Here is a 13001-nt window from a genome sequence, read left to right as displayed (position 1 = left end):
CTTTACAAGCAACTTTTGTAAAGAGATTCCCAGCTCATGTCTTTTTATGTTTGGTCAACTCTGTAGGTTTGTTTTGAGAACTACGGGTGCAGCCATAGCAAATACAATCACTGCATAAAATCTAGTGAGTCAAAGACTCCAGAACAAACAGGTCATTTGCAATAATCCCACGTGCATTACAGGTAAACCAATGAAGAAAAAAAATACAATGCAACTAACAAAACCATTCTTTTATTATCATATGACAGGCACCAAACACGTCTTAGCATGAAATCCACAATATTCCTCATGAGGCTATCTTATATACTGGGTCAGATCCTTGGGCTATCCTGGTCAGGATTGCCTATTCTGATTGGCAGTGGGTCTCCAAGCTCTCCACCAAAGGTCTTTCACATCACATACTAACTGATCCTTTTAGATCAGGGGTGTCAAGCATGGAGCCCAGGGGCTGAATCAGGCCCCTGGAGGGCTCCTATCAGGCCCCCGAGCAACTGGCTGTCATCAGCTTCATTCTCCCTCTCTCTTGCTTCCTTCTGCATAACAACTTACTTTTCAAGGCTTGCTCAATCGCACAGGAGCTACAGAGCAAAACTTCTATTTTCTCCATAGGCTGAGACTCTTCCCTTGGGGAGGAAGGGGAAAGGCAGAGCTTGTTCTTCCAGGCTCTCTCAATCGCACAGCAGAGCTACTGAGCCAAGTCTCTCTTCCTTCTATTGGCTGAGGCTCCTCCCCTCAGTCTCCTGGGGAAGGAAGAAAAGAGCTACAGCTTTCTTTGCCCTATTCCCTGGATCCCACAGGAGAAATACAAAGAAAGCACCTTTAAGACCAACAAGTGCTAATGTTTTAAGATTTTTTTTAAAAAAATATTTAATTGTGTTTGTTTGTGTCCTTTATAAAGTTTATATCTCCGCTACCTAATCTTAAATAGGTATACACATGGCCCGGCCCAACAAGGTCTCATTTATGTTAGATCTGGCCTGCATAACAATTGAGTTCGACACCACTGTTCTAGAAGTTATTTTTACCCAAGGGGCTGATCCCTCCACCACCAGACCCAAAGGAATAGTTCAGGACCAGCTGCTGTTAAATTAAATCCCAAAAAGGCCAATGGGGATTGCTCTAAACAGCTTAAAAGTGCCACAGTTCTTTTTCCTGGAAGGCCAAAGCTCAAGCGCTTCTTCATTAGGTAGAAGAATTATTGGGTTCTGCTGGGGGCTTAAGGGCTTCTCCTGAGCCAAAAAGTCTCTGCGGATTTGAAGACTGGCTCCAATTTCCCAACACATAATTCCCTCAACAAAAGGAGATTCCTCTCCCAAGTGAAATTGTCTTATAGTTAATAGGACATAATGAACAGACAGGAAGGCTTTCCTTCCATGTCCCCTCTAATTTTTCTTCCCTACTGAGCAGAGCAGTTCACATCCAAGTAGAATATAAGTGCTGTGATCTTAAAATGGGCAGTGGGCAGTGCAAGACGTTGAGTGGCTCCAGATTGCTGCTGAGCAGGGCTTCCTGGGTTGCTGAGCAGCTACTCAAACGCACAGCTTAGAGGAAACACTGCTTTCCTTGAATTCAGAACATCAACAACTCTGGGCTAGAAAGGTTCTCTGATGGGAACTAAGCAAGCTGGCTGCAGCCTCTCAGGGTGTTCGTTGTAGGGAGAGGAAAGAAAAGGAGATTGTAAGCCACTCAGAGACTCTGAGTGAAAGCCGGGGTATAAATCCAGTCTCTTCTTCTTCTTCCCACATGAAGGGTTCCAGCCAATTTGGAGTGTGATTGCTAGTCAAGCAGAAGTTTTCAATGCATCTTCCTCTCCCCTAGCCTGAGCAGTTAATGACAGCAGGCGATCTGATCCACTGCAAAGGAAGAGGGGAATCCCTACCCACAATTCAACAGGAGGTAGGCAACTGAAGCAAGGCAAGGGAAGATACCTTCCATTATGTTCGTGAAAGGCAGCCAGATTATTAGATAGGCAACAGCCTCTCCATAGAAATGTGAAGAACTATTGGATTTGAAGGACCCTAATAGGGCCACCAAGGAGGCTACCTCCATGGTGGAGCTTCTGATGAGTGATGACGTTGGAGCTCTGGCTGAAAGTTTTTCCACAGTCAGGACACATGTAGGGCTTCTCGCCGGTGTGAATTCTTCGGTGCTTGGTGAGGGACGAGTTGACATGGAAGCTCTTCCCGCAGTCAGAGCAGACATAGGGCTTCTCCCCAGTGTGGACTCTCAGGTGTGTTGTCAGGTGGGCCCGCTGGCTGTAGCTCCTTCCACAGTCCGGGCACTTATAGGGCTTCTCACCTGTGTGGATCCTCTGGTGTCTGGCCAGGTTGGAGATGACTGTGAAGCTTTTCCCACAGTCTCCACAGATGTAGGGAGTCTCCCCAGTGTGGGTCCGTTGATGGGTGATGAGGTAGGAGCTGGTAGTGAAACTCTTCCCACAGTCAATGCATTTGAAGCGTTTCTCGCGGTGGTAGGGGCTGGGCTGGTGTCTGGAGAGGTGGGGCCTTTCAGTAAGGCTCTTTCCACAGTCTGTGCAATCAAACGGTTTCTCTGCTATGTGGATTCGCTGGTGGGAGATCAGCTTGGAGCTGATAGTGAAGCTTTTGCCGCACTCGGGGCAGACATAGGGTTTCTCGCCAGTGTGGAGCCTCTGGTGCGTGATGAGGTTGGAGCTGCCACTGAAGCGCTTTCCACAGTAATGGCACTCATAGGGCTTCTCACCTGTGTGGATTCTCCGATGCTTGATCAGGTCAGAGCTAACGTTGAAGCTTTTTCCGCACTCCAGGCACTGGTAAGGCCTCTCCCCGGTGTGGAGGCGCCGGTGGGTGATCAGGTGAGACCTTTGGCTGCAACAGCGCCCACAGTCAGGGCACTGGTAAGGCTTCTCTCCCGTGTGGCTCCTCTGGTGCCGCAAGAGGTTGGACACCACATTGAAGCTTTTCCCACACTCATTGCAGGCATATGGCTTTTCCCCTGTGTGGATACGCTGGTGAGTGACAAGGGCCGAGCTGTGTACAAACCCTTTCCCGCAATCAGGACATTTATGGGTTTTTCCCCCAATGTGGGTCCTCTGGTGGCGGATAAGATTTGAAAAGACGCCAAAGCCTCTCCCGCAGTCGGCACACTGGTGGAGCTTCTTGGTCCTGTGAAGCCTCTGCTGGGTGATGAGGTTGGAGGGCCTGGCTGCAAGGATTTTCCCATGCTCCTTGTTATAGGGAATGGGTACCTGGTGGGCCGCAGAACTTTTAGCATCTCCAAGGATTTCTATATAGGAAGGAGGGCTAGTCCACCTTTCTCCAGAATAGCTTTTCCCCTTCTTCTCATGGGTTTCCCCTTTCTTAAGTTCCAAGAATATCCTCCTTCTGCAGCCTCCTGGCAAAAGCACCTGAGACACCACACTGCCTGGATTCTCCTCTTCATTCTCACTTCCTGAAAAGAAATCCACATGCGGGTGAGTCTTTCACAGATTTTCACTAGGTCAACTATACAACAATTCTAATCTGGAAGGTCTGTTTCCATGACTGATTGGGAAACTGAAATCTTTGGGTCTCAGGTGGGAGAAGGATTAGAAAACTGAAACTTAAAGGTATCTGATGGAAGGGCATCTCCAGCAGGAGAGCCTGTGGGTTAATTTGACAAAACACAGGAAAATTCATGCTGGACACAGAAAGATGGAGCTGTGGCTCAGAGGCACAGCACCTGCTTTGCATGCAGAAATTCCTAGGTTCAATCCCTGGCAGTTCCAGTTAAAAGGATCAGGTAAGAGATTATGGGAAAGACCCTGAGACCCTGGAGATCTGCTGTGAGTCAGAGTAGACAAGATTGACTTTGAAAGCCCACTCGGTATGGATCAGTATAAGGCAGCTTCATAGGTTCAAAGAACTGACAGAGAGGTCAAAAACTCCATATAATACAAGAAATTAAAATTCACTGGCACAAGATGAAAAAATGAGTAGCAGGTTAAACTCTAGCTTCTCTTTTGTGAACAAATCAAAACATACTAAATGTGGGAAAAGCCAGAGCCTGTTAAACATTGAAAGGGGCATAAGAAGAATCTAAATAAAATAGAGAAAGTGGGGTTAAACAAATATCTCTTTAGCTGGAACAAGAAACTCTTAGCACACTTGCTGCCAGCCCTATATACATGAGGAAGGGTGGTGTTAAGATATACAAGGTACACGGTTAAAATATACAAGTTATCTTAACACAAAGAAGGTACAAGAAGAAGGATTTGCCAAGAAATTCTATGGATCATTGTCAGATTCCATTGCAACTGTCCAGGGGCTAAGCAGAGCCTCAAATATACATCAAATCTTTACCTGGAAGTGCTGCACAGTTCTCTTCATTATTGCTTATGAGGGATGCTTGCCTAGGATCAGGCAAACTCAACTTTGTCTCCCTTTCTTTGTCATCCTCCTCAGATGTATCCAGCTCCTGAAACAGCAATAGTCCCAATTCAGTGTCTGTAGCTCTACCAACAATCTCCCCAGGCTGACTTGCAGGGTGTAAACACCTGTGCCCCAGGGCACACATACTTCATGCTAAAAAGAGTTCAATTGGACACCAAGAACCACCTGACCCCATTTGCACAATTTTCTCCAGGGTGATATAATTTATGCAACTATTCTTCATCATTTTATTCCAGTTTTGCTTGTCAAGGGAGTGGCTGGGCATGGTGGCAGGAGCCTGTAATCCCAGCTGCTGGCCTGAGCTCAGGAGTTCTGGGATGCAGTGAGCTGTGCTGATTGGGTGTCTGTACTAAATTCAGCACCAGTACAATGAGCTGCAGGGAACTGGGGCCCACCAGGTTGCCCAGCGAGGGGTTAATTGGCCTAGGCCAGAGACAGAGCAGGTCAAATGTGCTAGTTAAGTCAAGGAGGGGTGTAAAGAGCAACACCTCCTCCCTCAAACCCTGGAAGTCTTATTTGGCCACATTTCCAGTCTCTGGGATGTCAGTGGCAATCAGTGACACCTTTTTAAAAATACATTAACAGCAATAAGAAATAGAAAGCAACTTGATCTTTTATTTTAAGCTGAAATTTCAGGTTTGTAGGAAGCTGAATGCTGCCACTCACACCATATCGCTAACTGGGCCATATGTTATGTAGATAAGTGCTGTTACATCACAAGCAACTTGTGGTGACTCCAGCAAGGAACTTTCAAGTCAAGTGAGAAGCAGAGGTGGTTTACTGTTGCTGTCATCCACAGAGTCTTCCTTGGTGGTCTCCCATCCAAATACTGACCCTGCCTGTCTTCAGGGAACTGACAAGATGGGGCTATGCTATGCTGCCTTCTTTCCTTGGGGCATATATCCTGCCTGCCAAAGCTCCAAGACATTTATCAAGCTATCTTTCAAGGTAATCAGTGAAGCCCTCAGAAGGCAGGAAGCAGTTAGGCACATTCCTCTACAAGAAACACATGTAATTGAATTTTAACTGTCACTTCCATTGCCTTTCAATTGTGTGCTGTATTCCAAGCCAATTGATGGCAGAAAATCAGGATTAAGTTAATTAATAGTTGTAATGTGGACATGTTTGATTCTGTTCTGATCCCAGTTACTGCTGCTGTAAATTGAATTATCATACTTGCATTGTTCCCTTCCTCTGCAAAGGACTGGGGAGTGAACATAGCTGGTCACAGATACAATGCCTGCCTGAGCACTATAGATGAACTGCAGATAAAGGTGTGAAATCTGAACCCAGAGATCTTGCCAGTATCTTAAGGTGTTCCAAGGAGGTTGTGTCTCCCACCCAGTTCTTACAACAGTCCCTCTTTCCACCTGCAGTAGCAAATAAGAAAAAAAAACCCAAAGGAAGCCCTCTAAATAATATTTGGAAGACCTCCTACCTACCTGAGCCAGCTCTGCTGTAGCCATTCCTTTGCTCTCAACAGGATGTAAGGGCTTGGCATATGGATACAAGGCAGTCTATTTCAGAAAGAAAAACAACAGGGAAACGGGTTTCAAATGGACTCCAGTCTACCATATTACTTTCCTTACACAAAGAAATGCTGGATAGGTTTCCTTTCAGAGAACATTTCAAAAATTATTTATTCTCCACTTCCCCCCCCCCCGGCAATGGGGACCCAAAATGACTTACATCATTCCCCCCTCCTTTGTTTTATCCCCACAGCAACAACCCTGTGAGGCAGGCTAAGATTAGACAGTTGCGACAGTCACTCATGGCAGCTTGGGGATTTGAAACTGGTTTGCCCAAATGTTAGTCTGACATTCTAACCACTATACTCCACTATAAGTGGTTTAAAACCATCCTTATCTTATAAATCATCAAATATTGACAGGTATAGTGGTTAGAGTAGGGAGAACTTGACTGTGGATATCTGGGTTCAAATCTTTGCTTATGCCTTTAAACTTGATGGGTGATCTTGGGCCAGTCATTCTCTCTCAGCCTAACCCTTTTCACAGGTTTGATATAATGAAAAGAAATGAGAATATCTAATCAGTATAAACTCCGTTGGGGAAGGGCAGGATATAACTGTGGGGAAGTGAATGAATGAGTTCTTCCTGGGATTGTGGTTTATCAGAAGAGCTTTGCATGCAGAAACAGCTAGGTTTAATCCCTGACTCCTTTAGTTAAATGGGAGACTTCACAGACTGAGACCCTGGAAGGCCTCTGCCCATCAGACTAGACAATAAATGGACCAATTATATGAGTCAGTGTAAGGCAGCATGAGACATATATAGGCTGGTGTGTAGAGAGCCAGCTGTGGTGTAGCGGTTAACAGCAGTGGAGTCTAATTTGGAGAACTGGGATTGATTTCCCCGTCCCTCCACAGGAAACCATGACCCTGGGCCAGTCACATTTCTCTCAGAACTCTCTCAGCCTCACAACATTCCTGTTGTGGGAAGAGGAAGGGAAGGAAACTGCAAGCAGCTTTGAGACTCCTTAAGGTAGAGAAAAGTGTGCTATAAAAACAAAACCCCCCAACACTTCTGGTAATCTCAGTCTCCAAATACTAGAAAATAACAGACTGTTAAGGGACTATCCCTAAACCAGTTTCAAGGCAAGCAGATTTACCAGAAAAAGGGAATTGGCTTTTCCTGTCCCTACCTATGCCATGCAATTACAAAAATACACCCTGTATTTTTCATAGAATGCTTTGATGGACAGAGAAATCTGGCATATTTAACACTTGTATACGCTTCCAAAAAAAAAAAAAAAGGTATTGTTCTATCTCTTTTATAGACTTTCTATCTTTGAGACAAACAGGGCAGCCAGCATCTATTAAAGAAAGGAAAACGATTCCGACAAAAGCCCCAAAACAAAACTGCACCACATCTCTCCATTTGTTTTATATTTTCATTCAGGAATCAGTGAAAAAAACTGTGCTGAGATTGTCAACCGTGATGACAGCCATTGCAGGCGTTTCCATTCTGTGTACACACAGAGCCACGTGTGCCACAAAGGCAGTAGGTTATTGCATACACGGCAGGATTTTCATACCATAACATGAAGTTGCCCTAGGCTAGCTAGAAACGCGGGTTACTCCGTATAGTTAACGTCTCCTAAGAGGTGCAGTAAAAAGAAGTCTGGGTCTCGTCGGCTAATCTAGCATCCCCAAACTACGGGAAATCAGGAAGAGGGGTAAAAGCAACGGCCCCTGCGGGGCAAAGATGGTGACGCTGCTCTACCCAGCGCCACAATTACCCGGGGACCCTCGCTGCTCAGTGGGAAAATGCTCACTGCCAGTCTCCGGGGCTACCAGGCTTGGGGGGAGCTATATCCAGTAAACGAGCGACACACAGTCTCCACTTCAGTCGGACATGAAAGATTTCCCCCTCTCCCCCCCCCACCCCTTGGCAAAGATCCGGCGGTGGAAGCAGACGTACCACTGGCTGCACAGTCCAGGCTGCAAGATCACAAAGAGGCTTCTCTTGCCAGCAGCTCCAGCAGTCCGGAGCCTTGCGGTTTCCGATCTGTCGGCTTCGACTAATCCCTTCTTCCAGCTTCCCTCTCCAGCGCTACATCCAGCCTTCCATCTTTCTCTCTTCTCCTCCATCCCCTTCCTGTGCCAGCAGAAAAGCAGACCCCGCTACAACACTCGCTGACGCGGAGACAAATCTGGTCAGTGGGAGAGGGAAACAAGAACCCCTCCAAAGAACCCAGCATGAGAGCGTAGTGCCTCACCCCCAACGCATTTCAGTCGTCGCTAACTAATTAGCGGGGAGATGGGGAGGGGGTAGGAAAAAAAAGAGCTGTTTTTCGTTTTTATACACGCAGTTCAACACACGTATTTTGTTACGTGGGAATAGTGGCACAGCGCTACTGTACTTCCCCCTCAATAATAAGACCCTGGTAACACTGTAACGACTAACACATTTATTGCCGTGTAACTTTGTCGGATGCATGGGCGTTAAAAAACTTCATATACCTGAAGATAGATCCAAGTGGGCAGCCGTGTTGGTCTGAAGCAGTAGAACAAAGTAGGAGTTCAGTTGAACCTTTAAGACCAACAAAGTTTTATTCAGAATGTAAGCTTACATTCTGAATAAAACTTTGTTGGTCTTAAAGGTGCATCTTGACTCCATATACCTGAAGTGGGCTCACAAAAGCTGGTGCAATAATAAATATTTTGGTATTTAGTGGCAATAAGATGTTGTGTGCTGTTATCATTGCTACTGCAGACAAAGGGGACTACCCTGCTGGAATTTTAATTTTTTAAATATCTGACAATAGATACTAGTAACAGAGACATATTACAGTGTGTGTGTGGGGGTCAGTCTCCAATTAATACTATGCCACTTTCAATTTTGAGCCAGAGCACAGAATGGAAAATGCTTTTTCCTATGTGGAAAATGCTTTTATACAAGAAAAATACACACCCCATTGGCACATGTTCCAGTGGGAAGATGCAACTGGCTATATGTTATCCAGTTCTCTCATCTCACAAGGCATCTCACAAGGCAATCGACTTACAAGTTGCGCATTAATTCCTGCCTTGGAGGTGCTTTCCACAGGGAAAAAATGTGGCTTCAAAAAGAAGGTGCCAGTCCCTGGGGATATGTAGAATGCATTTCTTGACCTATTAAAAAACAAATTGGTTTGTAAATAAACAATACTGGATTTTAGGAACAGAAGGCAAGAGAGTGGCGTTTAAATGCAGCACTGGGCACTAGCATCTTTTTAAAAAAAATTAATGCATACAAACCTCTTACAGGATCAACTGTGTTGTAATCCTCATATTTTCCCCATAGCATTGCCTGGAATTTCTTTTCTGCTGCTTTCCCTTACCTTTTTAAATTTTAATACCTTTCAGAACCTCCATTCCTATAAGTTCATTTTTTAAAAAGAGAAGTCAATGTTCAAACCTATTGTTAGGCTGCACCCTCTGACATAAAGTCCCACCCCATAATTCCAGCAGTGGTTTGTTGCACTATAATTAATTAGCATGAATGAAAGCATTCTGCAAGTGCTCAAAGGCACTTGGTTTATTCCTGCTACTTCAGAACTGAGGATAGGTTTTGACCATCCTGTTTCAAAAAACAAGAAGAAGATATTGTTCTGATAGAAAAGACACAGACCAGGGCAACTAAGATGATCTAAGGGCTGGAGTGTTGTAGGAGTTACTCAAATGATAAGATGACTGAGTTCTCTTAGATGCCATGCGTCAGGCCATGATTTTTCCCTTTGAAATCCCCTTTGAGATACATTTTTTTAAGATGTAGAAAAAGTGCACAGAACATTACAGCACCCAGCATGTTGACTCACTATGAATTTAGACAGAGAGTGAAAGGGAGGACAGGAAGGGATGAGCCAATGCTTGTTTCTTGTCATCCTTTCTTACATGCCCAAGGTAATGCCAATTGCCACTTTGGGGTCACAAAGGAATTTTCTCCAGGCCAGATTGGCCCATGGATCCTGGCAGGGCCAGATCTAGGGAGGGGGCAGAGGGGGGTGCTTGCCCCGGGCGCCAATGGAGGGAGGGGTGCCAAATTGGGTATTGAGTCCACTGTATTCTATGGGACCATAAGATAGAATGGCCCATAAGGGGGCATCATTTTTTCATGTTGCCCCCCCCTCAAAAAACATGTAGATCCGGTCCTGGATCCTAGAGGAGTGTGGGGGAGCAGCTGTAAATTTCCTGTGTTGGACTACATGACCCTTAGAGTCCCTTCCAGTTCTGTGTTTTTGTGGTTAGAGGACTGGAGCACCTTCCCTTTGAGAAAAGACCTTGAGGCTTTTGAATTAGAGGGGATAAAAAAATTAAAGGGTGATTAGATAAAGATGTGTAAGATTATGCATGAGGTAGAGAAAGTGGGTACAGAAGAATTTTTTTCCTTTTCCCATAATACTAGAACTTACAGGTATACAATTATGTTTATGAGCAATAGATTTAGACTGGGGTATAAGGTGGAATACTTTTTTAGGGTCCCCAACCACTCAGAGAAAATGCCCTGCCCCTTTAACAGGGGCTTAAAGGCATGTTATTTAGTTGGTAATAGTTACCTCCATGCCTTGAAAAGCTTCAGCTGCCCATTTCCACGAATTAAGCCTCTATTAAAGGGGCAAGACATTTTTTCTCTAGGTAGTTGGCAATCCTATTTTATACTCAAAGAGAGATGAATTTGCAGCATACACTTAGGGTTCCCAACAACCACTTTTGAATCCCCATTGGGGAGAAAAGTGGGATACAAACAAAGTCAACAAGTAAACATCCTGGATTCCCCTTTAATACAGACTTGCTAGGGGATTCTGGCCAATCAGTCTCTCAGCCTAGGATTACTGTTGCAAGAGTAAGAACTGAGGAATGTGAGGAAAATGTTGTCAGCTGCTTTGGGTCCCAACAAGTTAGAAAAAGTAGCATATTGATATCTAAATACATTAATAAATGTAAGATCTGAAAGTGCTATAGAACTGGAAGCATGCAGGTCTTCTACTTTCTCTTAAGTCTCCCAGCTTTGTACCATTTGAAGTGGTCATCAGTCATCCATGGAGAACTCAGCAAAATATGATCAGGAGGCAGGCAGCTCCTTATTGTTAGCTAAAAGCACTTCCATTCTGCCCTGGATAGCCCAGGCTATCTCAGTTTTGTTCGATCTTAGAAGCTAAGCAGGGTCAGCCTTGGCCAATATTTGGATGGGAGACCACCAAAGAATACCGGGGTTGCTGCATAGAGGTAGGCAGTGGCAAACCATTTCTGAACATCTCTTGCCTTGAAAACCCTACAGGGCTGTTGTAAGTTGGCTGCAACTCGATGGCACTTTCCACCACCTAAAACATTCCTCTTGCTGTTTCCGTAGGAATGAAGAGCCTAACTAATACTCCCATTGACAAAATCCCAAACTACCTGTGAAATTCCCCAGTGAGTCACACAAGTCTTGTGACTCTTACATTGCCGGTGTGCATATCAGTGGGCAATACTACATAGAGTTGGAGGCTATGATGATTTCCATTCTTGGGTGGAGGAGGAGGGACTGCAACACAGCAAATTCTGTTGATGGAAACAAGGCAGTAAACATTAATCACATGGTTTTTGCAGTTTTACTTGATGGTATATGTATCTGATACATATAAACACCATAAAAGTCAATACCAGCCTGAGCATGGAACAACTAAAAAAGATTGGAAAACATGAAGAGAACTGGCTCACAGAATCACCAAGAGTCAAACATGGCTGAATGGTTAACAAAGACAACATATGTATCTGCCAGTCAGCAGGGTCGACCCTAGACTGTCTGGCACCCTAGGCAAGGTTAACTTATGGCGCCCCCCTGCACTGATAATGTCACTGAGTCATGTGGGAGGGGGCGCCCAATTTGGTGCACGCAGAAGGACAGCGACCTAGGCAATCACCTAGTTTGCCCAGTGGCAGAGCCGGCCCTGCCAGCCAGAGTGACCTGTTCACTGCAGTTTTGAGCTTGCTTCCACACCAGACCAACATTTACTTCCATCAGCCTAAGTTTGCGCTTCTGTACAGCAAACAAGTTGCTTGGGCTGGTTTGCTAAGCTCTAGATCATGTATGTAATGGATTGCATCTATACTCATAGTCAACAAGATGATGGCAGCTGTCATAAAGCAAATCTCTTTTGAAGCACAGATAGTTGATACTGTCAATCACAATGCACTCACAGTGAGCAGAAGTGCACCTTTTTGCATGGCTGTAATAAATGTGCACAACAATTTGGCACATTTCTATAGATTACTGTGCGTTGTGTCTCTTGCATTCTGAAAGGTAAGCCATGTCTGTCACACTGTCCTAAGAAAAACAAACAGGACGTGTAGGAACAAACTGAAAATTTGTCACAATGGTGGAAATAAACAGGAATCTGCATCAGGATCAGTTAGTGTTATTTCACACTTTCATAAATTCCATGTTAATCACTCTTTGACTAAAAAAGCCCTCATGTCTGTTTTGAATCTATTGCCCATCAACTTCATTGGGAAGCCCATGCATTCGTAAGCTTCCATCATGATCTGACCCCAGCTGTTGTTTCTGTAAAAAGAAAAATCTCCAAGCCTTTCTTCACAGGAACTCCTTGATCATTTTAGTTGTCTTTCTCTGCTCCTTTTCCAGATCGAAAATGAGATGTTTCTGAAGTTGGATTTGGAACCACTTGGCCATCCTAGTTGTCTACTGACCCTTTGATCATTCCAACCTTTATAGTTTGGGGGCTCTTTGCTGTACCTTTCCAAGCATTGCAATATGCTTTTTGAGAAAGGATGAACAGAACTGAGAGCCAGTGTGGTGTGGTGGTTAAGACTGTTGGACTACTACCTGGGAGATCCACGTATGAATTCCCACTGATGCCACAGAAGCTTGCTGGGTGACCTTGGGCTAGTCACTCTCTCAGCCTAACCCACCTCACAGGGTTGCTGTGAGGATAAAATGGAAGATATGAGAATAATGTAAGCTGCTTTGGGTCCCCTCTATGGAGAACGGCAGGATATAAATGAATATATAAATAAACATTAAACATTAATCGAAATGCAGCACCCACCTAGATCTATAATAACTGTGTGCCAACAAGTCACAACAAACT

The 13001-nt window shown here is 44.8% G+C and overlaps 1 protein-coding gene across 1 annotated transcript in view; it reads right to left on the bottom strand.

Annotated features, from left to right (window-relative positions):
* Positions 1-10472, bottom strand: part of LOC132571991 (zinc finger protein 160-like) — a 30907-nt gene extending 20435 nt beyond the window's left edge. The window contains exons 1-4 of the mRNA XM_060238783.1: positions 10467-10472; positions 5852-5926; positions 2001-3457; positions 1880-1904 (exon numbers count right to left, since the gene is read on the bottom strand). Coding sequence (XP_060094766.1) covers positions 1880-1904; positions 2001-3457; positions 5852-5926; positions 10467-10472 — 1563 coding nt within the window. The remainder of the gene's footprint in view (positions 1-1879; positions 1905-2000; positions 3458-5851; positions 5927-10466) is intronic.
* Between the last annotated feature and the right edge of the window lie 2529 nt (positions 10473-13001).

Source organism: Heteronotia binoei, chromosome 5, assembly GCF_032191835.1.
Source record: "Heteronotia binoei isolate CCM8104 ecotype False Entrance Well chromosome 5, APGP_CSIRO_Hbin_v1, whole genome shotgun sequence".
Taxonomy (NCBI): domain Eukaryota; kingdom Metazoa; phylum Chordata; class Lepidosauria; order Squamata; family Gekkonidae; genus Heteronotia; species Heteronotia binoei.
The sequence above is the reverse complement of the archived record's forward strand: the minus strand, read 5'-3'. Positions and strand labels throughout refer to the sequence as shown.